Source organism: Mobula hypostoma, chromosome X2 (genome assembly GCF_963921235.1).
Source record: "Mobula hypostoma chromosome X2, sMobHyp1.1, whole genome shotgun sequence".
NCBI lineage: Eukaryota > Metazoa > Chordata > Chondrichthyes > Myliobatiformes > Myliobatidae > Mobula > Mobula hypostoma.
In genome coordinates, this window is record NC_086129.1 from 42,288,765 (window position 1) to 42,304,051 (window position 15,287).

At 41.4% G+C, this 15,287-nt stretch overlaps 1 protein-coding gene across 1 annotated transcript in view; it reads left to right on the top strand.

Annotated features, from left to right (window-relative positions):
* The window catches only part of gkup (glucuronokinase with putative uridyl pyrophosphorylase), a 92,262-nt gene that overhangs the window by 26,865 nt on the left and 50,110 nt on the right, over positions 1-15,287 (top strand). The window contains exon 8 of the mRNA XM_063038160.1: positions 8,362-8,439. Coding sequence (XP_062894230.1) covers positions 8,362-8,439 — 78 coding nt within the window. The remainder of the gene's footprint in view (positions 1-8,361; positions 8,440-15,287) is intronic.

The window sequence follows — 15,287 nt, forward strand, 5'->3', positions numbered from 1 at the left end:
ATACAACCCTTCTGGACCATTTCCACTGGTCCAAAATATTGCATACAAGCCTATATACCAACCATTGTAGGTGTTTATATCCCAATTTGTTCGTGCTTGTTCCTGCCCGCAGACATAATTATCCAATCCCTATGTACTTATTTACTTAATTTTTTCATTTTTTTTTAATCCCTTTCCCAAATCTTTCCCTTTACTTGTGTTAATTCTCTATTTTCCAAAAGAAAACAAAAAAAAAGACATTTAGACTAGGGGTGCTTACGTTAGCAATATTACTGTGTTGATGAGAAGAGCAATATAAATCATTAGGAGAGTCATCTAAAGTCTGCTCGCATTGGGGTTATATATTCAATCCATTTATTCCAGATTTGATAAAATGTTTCTTTTTGAGTTCTCAGGGAGTAAGTCAACTTTTCCATTTTAAATATTTCCAAGATAATTTCGTACCAATCTTCTAATGTAGGTGGTATTGGATTCAGCCATTTTCTAGTGATTGATTTCTTACTTGCCGCGAAGAGGGCCTGCAGCAACTTTATATCTTCCTTCTGTTCAAGGAACAATATATGCCCCAAATAGAGCGTCTCAAAGTTTAGAGGTATCTGGGACCTAAGTACCTTAACTAATGTTCTATGAATACCTTCCCAAAATAGACTTAATTTAGGGCAATCCCAGAAAATATGAAAATGATTTCCCTCTTGGAGCCGCACCTTCTCCAACACATCACATTTGTATCTTTATATTTTTCCTGATATGGGGTCTTGAAGTATCTTATAATGTTTTTCCAACAATGTTCTCTCCAAGTCAAAGAATTAGTCGAGGACCATTGAAAGCTGCAGATTTTCCCCCAAGCCTCCTCTGAAAGTACCAACCCCGCTTCTTTCTCCCACTTCTCTTTAATATACAGTGTATTTACATTTTTAGCATGGGAGAGTGCATTATATAGGCGAGAAACTGATTTACTAGGTATTGAACTGCAAGCCGAATTCAGAATCTTGAAAAATTCTAATTCTACTGTTGATAGGTCTGTATATCTACAACTCCGGTTAACATAGTTTCGTATTTGAAGGTACCTAAAAAAATCATTATGTTCTAGGCCATGTTTGTCCTGCAGGATTTGGAAACTTTGTAATACTCTTTTATCTATAAATGAGAGGTAGGTTGTAAGACCTTTCTTTATCCATAGCTCAAATCTCCTTATGTTGTCCTGTGTTTGTCTTTGTTGAATAAATCCAGTCTGGTCTAAATGGATTAGGCCAGGTAAAAGCTTTTCCAATCTGTGCGCTAATATAGATGTAAATAGTTTGTAATCTAAATTAAGAACACTAATTGGCCGATAATTGCCACATTCTAGTTTATCTTTACCCTCTTTAGGAATAACTGAAATAATCGCTTCTCTCCAGGAAGGTGGAGTTTCTCCTCTCTGCAAGATCCAATTAAAGGTGTTAAGTAGTAATGGGGCTAACTATGTCTTCAGGGACTTGTACCACTCTGAGGTAAACCCATCAGAACCCGGGGACTTTCCAGCCTTTAACCTAGAGATGGCCACATTCAGTTCTTTGACAGTTACTGGTTCTAATAAACTTTCATTTTGTAAATCTGTAAGTTTAGGTAGATCTAAAAAATTCAATACACTGACTATATAGGGCTCATTGCGGGCCCGGGGTTGGGAGTACAGCTCTCGATAATATGTTTCAAAACTCTCTTGAATTTTCCCTATTGTACTCTCCACAAGCTTTGTCTTTGGATTCTTTATTTTATGAATTGTATTGTCTGCTTGTTGTTTTCGTAATTTATATGCTAATAATCTAGCTGATTTACCTCCTACTTCATAATTCTTTTGTCTCAGGTAAAGAAAATTTCTTTGAGTTTCCAACGTATAAATATCATCAATTTCACTTTGCAATTTCCTAATTTCCTGTTTTCGATTTGAATTACTTTTGTTGCTATCTACAACTTGAAGTTGTTTTAATATTCCATGAAGGTCTGCTAATTTTTGTGCATTGATTTTTTTCATGTGAGTAGTAATGGAAATAATTTTCCCTCTCAGTACAGCTTTCAATGTATCCCATAAGATCACTGGTGATGTTTCTCCCGTGTCATTAAGGTCTAGATATTCTTTGATTTCTCCCCTTAATCTCTCCATTACTTTCGGGTTATTGTGTATATGTGAGTTTAGCCTCCATAGTGTTTTCCTCATTTTCCTTTCCAGGATTAGAGACATAGAGACTGGGCTATGATCCGACAGATCAATTGTTGCAATATTACAGTTTTTTATCCTGAGTCTATCTGTATTAAAGATAAAGAAATAGTCTATCCTTGAATAGGCTGAATGAGGGAAAGAGTAATATGTATAATCTTTACTAGTAGGGTGTAATTCCCTCCAGACATCTATAATTCCCAACTCCTCCATCAATGAATTCACTTTCTGAGTCAGATATTTATTCTGAGTAACTATTCTTGAAGAATCTAATACAGGATTTAATCTAATATTAAAATCCCCTCCACAAATTACTACCCCTTGAGAACTGACCATTAGGTCAAAAATTTGTCTGTAAAATGACCATTCACAACCTGGAGGAGCATAAACATTCAGCAATGTTATTTCTGTACCTTCTATTCTTCCTGTAATTTTTACAAACCGTCCTTCTTTGTCTTTAGTCTCTGAAATATGTTCATAATTAAGAGTACTTGATATTAAAGTAGCTACCCCTCTTTTGTGACTCAATTTATATGATGAATAAAATACATGCTTAAAGCCCATTCTTTTTAATTTTCCATGTTCAGATTGGCTCGTATGTGTTTCCTGGAGGAAAGCTATTTGTGCCCTCTCTTTTTTCAATTTAGACATAATCTTATTTCTTTTAATTGGATTCAAAACCCCATTAACATTATAGGAAATTATTTTTACCAATTCAGTTTGCATTTTTCTCTAGTAGAAAAAATACACTCTCCTTTTCTAACCAAACACTAAGCAATCCCTTCTCAACAGTAAACCAAGACATATAACCACACCCTAGACATTTCTGAACGTATAACATTTGAAAATTTTTCCCGACTTCCCACAGTGAGGCCTGAGCACCGACCCGCCTCAGTTCAGAGGGATAACCTCAATCTTCACCCTGTGTTAGAGGGCCCTCAGCAGTTTGAATAATCATAGAGAATTTTCTCCTATTTATGTCTTGACCATATTGCTATCATTCAAGTTATTCCGCCTAGTTTATTTTCAGTTACCAGTTTTCATTTTACTTTTAAGTCCGATTTACTCTTTTCAGTCATTTCTCTTAATTAATCTGTATTCTCTGTACATTCGCGTCTGAATATTTGCAGCTTTTCCTTGTAGTTTGACACTCTGGTTCGAGTGGAGCGTCCTCGCCCCACTAACTGCCACGACTTCTGCCGAATCCTCTCCAGTAGCGACTCCGGTTGGGTGATAACTTTAATAGGTAGTCCCCCGTCCGCCAGGTCCGACGTTGCCTCCTCCACCGTAGCGTAAGTTTTTGTCCCTTCGTCGTAAAAGACTCTCAGCCGAGCTGGATACAGGGTCTGGAATCTGATGTTGTTTTCCTTCAGGACTCTCCGTGTTTCCGTATATTCCTTCCGTCTGGCAAGAATCCCCGGTGCGTAGTCGTGGTCTAAACTGATTTTGCAGTTGTTCCACATGAAACCTTTCTTTTGCCATGCTCTTTTAAGCACCTCTTCCTTTGTTCTGTAACTGAGAAATCTGACCAGAATCGATCTGGGCTGGGCGCCTGCCGGAGGCTGTCGTGCCAACGCGCGGTGAGCCCTTTCTATCTGTAGGTCTTTTGCGGCTGGTATATCAAGGTTCTCTCTAAGCAGCTTCTCCATGAAGGGAATCATCAATCCGGGTTTACCTTCGGTTCCTTTGGGAACTCCGTAGATCCTCACATTTTCCCTTCTCGAGCGGCCTTCTTGATCTATTAGTTTCCACTGGAGTTGGTCTTGTAGCTTCAGCATTTCTGCTATCACTTCCTCGGCGTTTTGTAGCTTCTCTTCAATTCCAACAATCCTCGCTTCGGCTTCATCTATCCGCGAGTTAGTTTTTACTATTTCTCCTTTAATATCTTCCAGCTGTTTGCTGTTATCTTGTCGGAACTCGTGAATCTCTCTGAGAATCAAAGACAGAGTCACCGATTCCCCTCATTATCTCTGTCCTGGCTTGCCGTGGGGGAGCTAGGCCCGTCGCCTTGCTGCGTCTCTTTATGTTTATCAGCCTTCGGAGCGGACTTTTTAATCTTGTTCTTAGACATCATCCTTGCCCCTTTTATTAATATAGTTATGCAATATTAAGTATTTGTCTAAATTCGATTTTGGGGCAGTTTACCTTCTTTTTTGTCAAGAGACCTTTTCCTTACGCCGCCATTCCCCTGATGACCCCGTATAAAACATGTCTACATGTCCTGACGAAGGGTCTCGGCCTGAAACGTCGACTGCGCCTCTTCCTATAGATGCTGCCTGGCCTGCTGCGTTCACCAGCAACTTTGATGTATGTTGCTTGAATTTCCAGCGTCTGCAGTATTCCTGTTGTTTATGTCTACATCAGTGTTATCTTGTATTTCCATACAATGTTACATTAGGCTGTTACACATCTATTGTCAGAGAAGTACTTGCATAAATAGGTAAACCACCTTCATACAAGCAAGGACAGAAAACAGGGCAAAGTGAGTATACTTATTGATTCAGTAAGCTATGGGTCAAAGTATTTGGTGAGTACATTTCTAACTCTTCTGGCTTCAGTCTCATTGCCGTCTGTTCTGAAATTGTTAGGTTCTGCAAAGCGCAGAATCAAATATCGCTGTGATGATTGTACGCTGTAGTATCAATTGTTTGGCGACAATAAAGCAGTAGTAATAATAATAATAAGAAGAAGAAAACAATGAAATGCCCGGCTGCCGCCATCTGTTCCGGCACAACATGACAGCGGTTTTAAAAAGCTCCGGTTACCCCGTACACACTGCAACGGATATTAGGCGTTTTCAGATTTATTCACTCTGGAGACCGTTTCTGAAAATCTCCATTTTTGGGGGATGAAAACGCTGTTTTAGTGTGGACAGAGGGTCAAAGCGAAGAGAAAAGGCTTCGGTTTTAAAATTATCCGGCGTAGTGTGGACGTAGCCTCAGTCATGACTGGTGTTGGAGTCCTGTGATGAGTTGCTAATTTCTTGCAGTTTCCTGACAATTGTGCTGGGAAATGTGTCCACTGAGGCTACGTCGACACTAGACCAGATAAATCCATAAATGAAGCTTTTTCTCTTCGTTTTGACCCTCCATCCACACTGAAATGGCGTTTTCCTCCCCTGAAAACGGAGCTTTTCTAAAACACTTTACAAATCTGAAAAGGCCGCTTGAGTGGTGTAGTGTGTATGGGGTACATGGAGGTTTTTAGAAACGCTGTCATGACGTGCCGGAACAAATGGTGGCGGCAGTGTGGCATTTCAGTGTTTTCTTGAACACAACCTCCAACACCACAACAATATCTGACAATAAATGTGTAACAGCCTAACGTAACATTGTATGGAAATGCAAGATAACACTGATGCAGACATGTTTTATACATTTAACAAGGTGCTTTTATAATGTATTGCTTTAATAATTTATTGGTGTGTCCAACCCTCGCCTGGGTTGATAATTCCACCACAGAAGAACGGTCCCCTTTTGTTGTGGTCACATTCGGTGACATTAAAGGAAGAGAAGAGAGGAGAGAAGGTTTGAAACAGAAGAAACCTAGTGACAAAGAGGTCACTGTTTGGACTCTCTTCTAAGTAGCCCGTAAGGGTGAGTTTGATTCCATTCGAATACGAAGGTGTGACTGTCACATAGTTCATCCACAGGAGTGGGTTCTGTGGTGAGGGGAGTACCTTGTGAATACCACTTGTGTGTTACCCTTGTCTGGGTGTGCTAGTTCACTGAAGAAAGGCACCCTTGTGGCAAATCACCATTGGAGTTATTTTGTATGTCGTGGAACTGGATAAGTGGCTATCACAGTTGTGTGTTTGGGGTAACCTTGTGTGGAAGCTACCTGTGTGTGATAATCCTTGCCTGGGTTGGTAATTTTACCACTTGAAGAGGGTCCCCTGAGTGATAAGCTACTGTTGGTGATAATCCATGCGTGGATTCTGTTGGAGTATCGTGTGGCCACCACCTTGGGATGACCCGTAGCTGAATTCGGGTGTGGTACCACTTGTGTTGAAGGGATGTTTGTTGACAATCATTGTCGGTGATATTCCGTGTGTGGAGTGGAACAACATCGGAGATAAACCCTACCACTATTGTTATTTTGTATTGCTGTCGTGGAATCTGTGGAATATCGACGTAATTGCCTTCTCACAACATTCGCCTTTGGAGTACAAACATCTCGCATTAATTAACCTGAAGAACTAAATCTATTTCTCTGTCTCTCTCTCTCTCCCCATCACTACTCAACTCAATGCCACGAACTGAACTGAACTTTACTCGTCATCGTAAGACTATTTACCCCTAGACTTGAAGAAGCTTGGTTTTCATATATTTCCACACTTATATATAATCACTGCTAACCTGTTTGATTTATCTGCATTTATATTTCTGTATTGCATAGTTACTAATAAATACCATTAGTTAATAGGAATACTGGACTCCAAAGTTTTTTCCATTTCTGCTGGTCCTTTAACCTGTCACGGGGTACGTGAAAATTGTAAATTGTCCTGTCATTCGGCTAGAGTTAAATCAGGCAGCATGACTCGAAGAGCCAGAAGGGCCTGTTCTGTGCTGTATCTTAGAAAATAAATAAAAATTTAAAAAGAGACACTGCCAAATACTTAAGGCATTTCAGCAAACGGGGGCAGGACAATGGAGCAGCAAATATTCAGTAGATGTCTTCAGCCTTCATGATCCAGCTCCAGTCCAGTGCTGTCTACATGGAGTTTGCACCTTGTTCCTGTAACTTCACGGATTTGGTATTGGTCTCTACTAGGTAGCCCTTGTGTGTAGGATCTTGAGGGAGGGCAGTTGATGGGAATGTAGGAAGAGCAAAATGAGTTGGGACAAGTTTGATGTAAAATAAATGGATACTTGATGGTCCACCGATTTAGCGGATCAAAGGACCAGTTGTTCTATATCTCTATGATACTCTACCAGACATCCCACCCTACAAAAACTCATTTCAGGGAGGTAGCACCATCAATTTGCGGGAGACTCCTGGAATTTCCGGGAGAGGTGGGTGTCTGCTCTGCTATTGACTAGGCGCAGACTTGAATTGTCAGACAACTAAGCCAAATTGGAAGAAGGGTGGGGTAGTGGGTATAGAGAGAAGCTTAAACTTTATTGCTTTTTGAAAAGCTGACAGGTGAGGCAGATAAAATTGTAAATAGCAGGGAAAGAGCATGCCCCAATGTAATCTCATACTGCTGTCTTCAATCTCTGCACTCATGAAACTCAGACATAATAAACAAAAGCAATTGGGCTTTGTCAGTATTTACCGGATCAGTCAGATGGTTTTCCTGAAATTTGACCTTGACTAGTCGTTCAGCTGGTTAGGAACAGGCTGGTTTACTTTAAATCATGCCAGGCCCAGTCAGAGAATGTGCTTTGATAATATCTTGCATTCTGCATTTTCTGTTAACTCTTTTAAGAGGAGTGAAAGAAAGATCTATATTCGCCCAAATATTTTGGTTGTTTTGTGCAGATGTATTGGACAATTTATCCAAAGTCCCAAAAACAGCAGTACGCTATTCTCACTGACTTTTATCATAAAATTTGTTTTATGGTAACAGTACAGTGTAATATATAAAAAAAATTACTTTAAATTAAGAATATATATTTTAAAAAGTGCAAAAGCAAATGAATGTTAATTGGTTATATCAGCATAGAGGAAAGAACCACTGTAACAGAACCTAATGCGTTGAATTGGGAGGGAACATGTCCCATCCAAATGTCTCTTACAGAAAGATGACTACTCCAGTGGTACAGTTTTCCTGTATGTGTCTCCCTAAATTTTGTGAGATATGGCTTGAAATCTTGATGCTTTTTTATTCAGATCTGAGTATATTTCCCTCTGAGGTGCTTGTCTTGCTGCTGTGTACAACGAAGTTCCTGTGTGGCCCTTAGATCATAAGAGGAGACAATGAGAATGATAAAAGGAAAAAAACTGATAAGTGAGCCATTTTGTTACAGGATTTTGAGTTCCTTTGTCTATTTACAAAGAACAAAACTATTTCCTTAGGGATACGGGGAGAATGCTGGAAATTGGGACTTGCTGGGTGGACAACGTAGACTGCATGGATTCAGTGGGCCAAAGGCCCTGTGTATACATATTGTATTGCTTTGTGACTCTTTGTGATGATTGAAACCTTACTATTTTCACTTCAGGAGTGGCTCATCAACAAGGCAAATGTCCCAGTATTTGGAATGAAGTTGCCAACAGGATTCCAGCTCATCGGTCAAGTGGTAAGACTCGACAATAAACTCTGCTTTTGGGTGTGGATTGCTGTCACTTATAGCAATGTAGTCTGTCCCACAGTTTCCCTTTCTCTGTTCCTAACTTTAGCCATGAGATCAAACATGCAAGTGGAATGTTCAGGGAACACAGGATTAGACTTGGGGAGATTAATGGCTAGCAATTCATTCTTGTCAATAGCATCCAGTATGTTGTTTTCAGAGACAGAGTATAATGTGCTGATGCTATTGTTTAATGGAAATGACCAGTGATAGTTTTGCAGGCACAACTGTATGATTGTAGCGAATGATGCAAAAAAAGAGAATTTTGGACTGAATAACCTTATATATTAAGCAACATACATCAAAGTTGCTGGTGAACGCAGCAGGCCAAGCAGCATCTATAGGAAGAGGCGCAGTCGACGTTTCAGGCCGAGACCCTTCGTCAGGACTAACTGAAGGAAGAGTGAGTAAGGGATTTGAAAGTGGGAGGGGGAGGGGGAGATGCAAAATGATAGGAGAAGACAGGAGGGGGAGGGATAGAGCCGAGAGCTGGACAGGTGATAGGCAAAAGGGGATACGAGAGGATCATGGGACAGGAGGTCCGGGAAGAAAGACAAGGGGGGGGGTGACCCAGAGGATGGGCAAGAGGTATATTCAGAGGGACAGAGGGAGAAAAAGGAGAGTGAGAGAAAGAATGTGTGCATAAAAATGAGTAACAGATGGGGTACGAGGGGGAGGTGGGGCCTTAGCGGAAGTTAGAGAAGTTGATGTTCATGCCATCAGGTTGGAGGCTACCCAGACGGAATATAAGGTGTTGAACGTACCTCGTACCCCATCTGTTACTCATTTTTATGCACACATTCTTTCTCTCACTCTCCTTTTTCTCCCTCTGTCCCTCTGAATATACCTCTTGCCCATCCTCTGGGTCACCCCCCCCCCTTGTCTTTCTTCCCGGACCTCCTGTCCCATGATCCTCTCGTATCCCCTTTTGCCTATCACCTGTCCAGCTCTTGGCTCTATCCCTCCCCCTCCTGTCTTCTCCTATCATTTTGGATCTCCCCCTCCCCCTCCCCCTCCCACTTTCAAATCCCTTACTCACTCTTCCTTCAGTTAGTCCTGACGAAGGGTCTCGGCCTGAAACGTCGACTGCACCTCTTCCTATAGATGCTGCTTGGCCTGCTGCGTTCACCAGCAACTTTGATGTGTGTTGCTTGAATTTCCAGCCTCTGCAGAATTCCTGTTGTTAACCTTATATATTAGTAATCTTTATTTTAAAAAAATCTTTTATAACCCAAACCATTTTGATCTCTGCAATCACCTTGAACTCAACATCCCAATGACTGATCTGCGTCTCCAAATTCCATTGGCTTTAACATCCCAAGTCCTAAATTCTGGTGCTCCCTCCTGGAGCAGTTTGCCTCTTTAACATTTTTTCTGAAAGCTAGGTCCTTGAATCAGTTTTGAGCCACCTAACCAAACACCTACGTGGTTAGATGTTAGATTTTTGTCTGACGAGAGCCCTGTAAACATCAGGATGTTTTGCTAAGTTGTTGCTGCCCTAAGTTTCTGGCAGCTCTTAGCATGCAAGTCTGAGGCAGAACTTTGAAAACAATTACCTTGTCCTGTCAGTGCAGCAACGCAATGTTCTGTAGTCAAAGACATATTTATCAGATGGTATGTTGAAAACCTTGGACACATTTATTACAAAGTAAGGTTCCAAATATGGGAGTAAGAAATATTTTCTGGATAGCAGGATTACTTAAATTTGCAAAATTTGGGAGGGCAATTATTTTTTGCTGAATGTGGAAGAGTGAAACTAGTGCACAGGCATACTTCAGCTCTGAGGTCTTAAGCTGAGGTAAAGTACAATCCAGGATTATCATTCATTGTTCTAGAAACACGAGCTTGAATATTTTAAAGTGTGTTTTTTTTGGGGGGACCTAGACTTCACAGTTAAGGCTAGCATTTATTACCCATCTCTAATTGCTCTTGAGACAATGATAGTGAATCACTTCCTTGAACGATTGTAGTCTTTCTAGTGAAGGTGGCCCCCCCCCCCCCCCATTATTGGCTTTGGGGAGGATGTTCCATGGTTTGGACACAGCAATGATGATTGACTGTTATTGGGCAATGATAGGTTTTCAAGACAAGATGGCGTGAGTCTCAGAGGAGAACATTCCGTTTTTGTTGAAGCTATTGTCTGTCATTGTTGCTGGTTTGGAAAGTGATGTCAGAGCGGCCTAGGCAAATAAATGTAGGGTAATCTGTAGATGGGGAAGACTGTAGACCGTGAGCATCGGTGGTGGAAAGAAGGGAGGAATGTTTAAGGCAGTGGCTGGGATACCAATCGAGTGAGCCACTTTGTCTTAATAACAGATTTGTGAGTGCTGTCTTGGCTGGATGCAACCAGGCAAATGAAGCTATTCCCTCACACATCTTGTTTGTGCTTTGTTGAAAGGCTTCAAGGTGTCAAGCAGTGAGTCTCCAGTGTCTGTCCAGCTTTGGTAGCCAACTTATTCATGTAGCTGGTCCAAATGAATTTCTGGTGAGTGGTGATGCCCAAGATGCTGATAATGGAATACTCAGTGATGGTGCATCTTGCAAATAACAGGTGTAGCACAGAATCAGGTTTATTATCACTGGCATGTGTCGTGAAATTTGTTAACTTAGCTGCAGCGGTTCTATGCAATACATAATATAGAAAGAAAAATAAATAAGTAAATAAATTACAGTATATGTATAGCAAATAGATTAAAAATCATGCGAAAGCAGAAATAATATATATTTAAAAAGTGAGGTAGAGTCCAAGGGTTCAATGTCCATTTAGGAATCGGATGGCAGAGGGGAAGAAGCTGTTCCTGAATCGCTGAGTGTGTGCCTTCAGGCTTCTGTACCTCCTACCTGATGGTAACAGTGAGAAAAGGGCATGCCCTGGGTGCTGTGGGGCCCTTAATAATGGACACTGCTTTTCTGAGGCACCGCTCCCTGAAGATGTACTGGGTTTTTTGTAGGCTAGTACCCAAGATGGAGCCGACTAAATTTATGACCCTCTGCAGCTTCTTTCAATCCTGTGCAGTAGCCCACTCCCATACCAGACAGTGATGCAGCCTGTCAGAATGCTCTCCATGGTACATCTATAGAAGTTTTTGAGTGTTTTTGTTGACATACCAAATCTCTCCAAACTTCTAATGAAGTATATTTGCTGTCTTGCCTTCTTTATAACTGCATCGATATGTTGGGACTAGGTTAGATCCTCAGAGATCTTGACACCCAGGAACTTGAAACTGCTCACTCTCTCCACTTCTGATCCCTCTGAGGATTGGTATGTGTCCCTTCGTCTTGCCCTTCCTGAAGTCCACAATCAGTTCTTTCATCTTACTGACATTGAGTACAAGGTTGTTGCTGTGACACTACTCCACTCGTTGGCATATGTCGCTCCTGTACACCCTCTCGTCTCCATCTGAGATTCTACCAACAATGGTTGTACCATCAGCAAATTCATAGATGGTATTTGAGCTATGCCTAGCCGTACAGTCCTGGGTATAAAGAGAGTAGAGCAGTGGGCTAAGCACACATCCCTGAGGTGAACCAGTGTTGATCATCAGCGAGGAGGAGGTATTATTACCAATCTGTACAGATTGTGGCCTTCTGGTAGGAAGTTGAGGATTCAATTGCAGAGGGAGGTACAGAGGCCCAGGTTCTGTAACTTCTCAATCAGGATTGTGGGAATGATAATGTTAAATGCTGAGCTATAGTTGATGAACAGCATCCTGACACAGGTGTTTGTGTTGTCCAGGTGGTCTAAAGCCATGTGGAGAGCCATTGAAATTGCATCTGCTGTTGACCTATTGTGGAGGTGGGCAAATTACAGTGAGTCCAGGTCTTTGCTGAGGCAGGAGTTCAGTCTAGTCATGACCAGCCTCTCAGAGCATTTCATCACTGTAGATGTGGGTGCTACCGGGCATTAGAAATTTAAGGTGTTGTACCTGATAATTAATTATATTAGACACAACTGGTGAAAGGTAATCTTGGCTTTATTCAAACATTTATTTCCAAAGACAAAGTCCAAGCACTCACAACTTTCACTGTTTACCACCTGCAAGTTGGCAGTCTCTGACTTCTGGTTTCCTTGTTTGCTGGGGTTCAGGGCTCCTTCTGAGTGTTGGTCCAAGGTTTGTGCACACACTGTGTTTCAGGAGTTGGTAAGGAGTTAAATCCTGTTTCCAAGATTAAGTCCCTCCTATCCTTTCTGTGAGTCAATGAGTCAGTTACTGCCTGTTATGCTGTTGCCATTTAGGGCAGCAATGAAGGTCCTCTATCTCTTCTCCTCAACGACATGAAATCTTATTGATAAACCAGAATTGGCACAACCTTCATTGTCCATCTTTGTCCTGGACCTGATTGCTATTACCATCTTCCACTTCATCAATCTTGGAACACATCTTGATTCGGCAGATGCTAGAAAGTCCAGAGCAGTACTCACAAAATGCTGGAGGAACTCAGCAGGTCAGGCATCAATCTTGATGCACCTTAGTTACTTGTAACAAGTGAATCAGGAGCACTGAAGCAAAAGATTGGTTTCTCCACACAGCTCTGACAAGAACTTATTACGAGGATTACCCCTCAGTAATAATGATCAGTTAAGCACAGAGAACCAGGTATCTTTATTGTCTCAACTGAAAAGCACATGGATTTACAAACTAACTGTGTGCACCTCCACTAAGTTTCCCTGACTCTCCATGAACAGTCAAAGAACAGAAAAGAAATGCCCAGTAAAAGCACCTACACTCACCAGGCATTACTTGTGATCCCAATGTGATTTCTATGTATCTGATTTGAGGTCCTCCACATTGCGATGGTTAGTCTCTGAAGAGATATCGCTGCTTGTGCTCCTAAAATCCTCATTCTTGTATCTTCTCTTCTCAGATTAATCTTTAATGTTTTAGTTTCATTGGCTCAAGATCATCTGAGTGACCTGTGTCAGTTTTCATCGGATGTAGTCCAAGGCTAAAGCAGTATCAATTTATGACCTTTGCCTTCAACTTTGTGCCTTGGGCAACTTCTTTTGTTCTATTCGACTCTGACTTTTCAAACCAGGTCAACCAGACACTGGGTCCAGATGATGAGAACCTGCCATTTGAGAACTGATGAGAACTCTGCAAACCTGCTATTTTGCACAATAAACAGCTTCTTATTTGAGAATAGTCTCGGGTTTAGCAGATCATTAGCAAAAACTCCTTGTGTCCATGTTCAATTGCTCTGATTAAGTTATCCCAGAGAAGAATCAGTTCATCATAAACAGTTCGCAAAATGGCCACCTCCATTTCTGTTCACTGATTATAGTTCTTTCTGGCCAACAGACTTCATATCCCAAACTAGGTTATCTCTTGATGTGCCAACCTTATTACAGTAAAAGGGCTAGCACCATTGATTACATCTTATTTGACCCTTGATTGTACCTTGCCTCATGCAAAACTGATTTATCCTTCACTGGTTCTCTCCATATTACAAAACCCAATTTGTGGAACACAGAACACTATAGCACAGTGCCCTACGGCCCACGATGTTGTGCTAGTCTTCTAAGATCAATCTAATCCTTCCTTCATACATAACCCTCCACTTGTCTCTCATCCATTATGTACAGGCTGTGCGTGCAAATGAGCATTTTGGAGACAGGTGGGATAGATTTGCCAGCTGCTGTAGGCATCTTCTGTCTGGGGAATCGGTTTGCAGCAAATTCTGAAAGGTAGAGTTAAATGCCCTGGTTCAACTACATGCTGCCCTTGAGTGGCCTATCTAAATATTATTTAAGTATATTGCCAGGTAGCCATATTTCAGTCTTATAAACTGCTTGGATTAGGGACAATTCTCAGGAGCAGAATTCTGTTGCAACCTTGGAAGGACTTGAGTAATTTTCAGTTCCTTGCAGGTAATTTCTTGGCATTCTCAGGGAACTTCATGGACCATTGTCCATCCCTGGCTGTGACAGCCACAAAATGTTTATTCAGACTAAAATCTGTCTATTCTTCTGTTCTGCAATGATTTTTGTTCATTATTGGCCTACCACACTGGTTGACTCTCCTCCTGGAGATGGTCATTGCCTGGCACCAGAGGTGAAAGTAAGCAAGTACAATCACTAAGAAAGTGGACATCACATTCAGTGTAGGTGGACTACAGGAGTGGTGTCAGTGATATCTCACTGGAAATGTTATACATTACGGTACAAAGGAGACAGATTTTTCTTCAGCGGTTTGATCAAGGGACGACTGTGCAAGCGTGTGGACGTCAGCGAGTTAGATGAGCGGGAAGATTTACAAAGAAGACAGCTTTACAGAGCGGGTGCCAGAGTAGAGGGAGACAGAGTAGGGGGGCTTTGGTAACAACTGGTCGAGGACATGTAGGTTACCTGTGAAGAATAGAAACAGGAAGTATGTCTGAGGCCGCTGTTCTGTATTTGGTGTCAGATGTGGGAAGTCTGGGAGATTCCCAGCCTCCCGGACGGCCACATCTGCGCCAGGTGCATCAAGCTGTAGCTCCTCAGGGGCCGGGTTAGGGAACTGGAGATGCAGCTTGATGACCTTGGTCTGGTCAGGGAGAGTGAGGAGGTGATAGAGAGGAGTTACAGGCAGGTAGTCACATCAGGGCCTTGGGAGACAAGTGGGTCACAGTCAGGAGAGGGAAGGGCAAGATTCTTTTTTTTAAATTTATTTTTATTTGGATAAGGAATTCACAAATATCATGTACTTTTTTCACACATAACCTTTTCCATTTTTTTATATGTATAAAACTATAATTATTTATACATTCTTAAATACACATTGAGATGATATAAAAGGAAATTAGATACTTAAATAGAT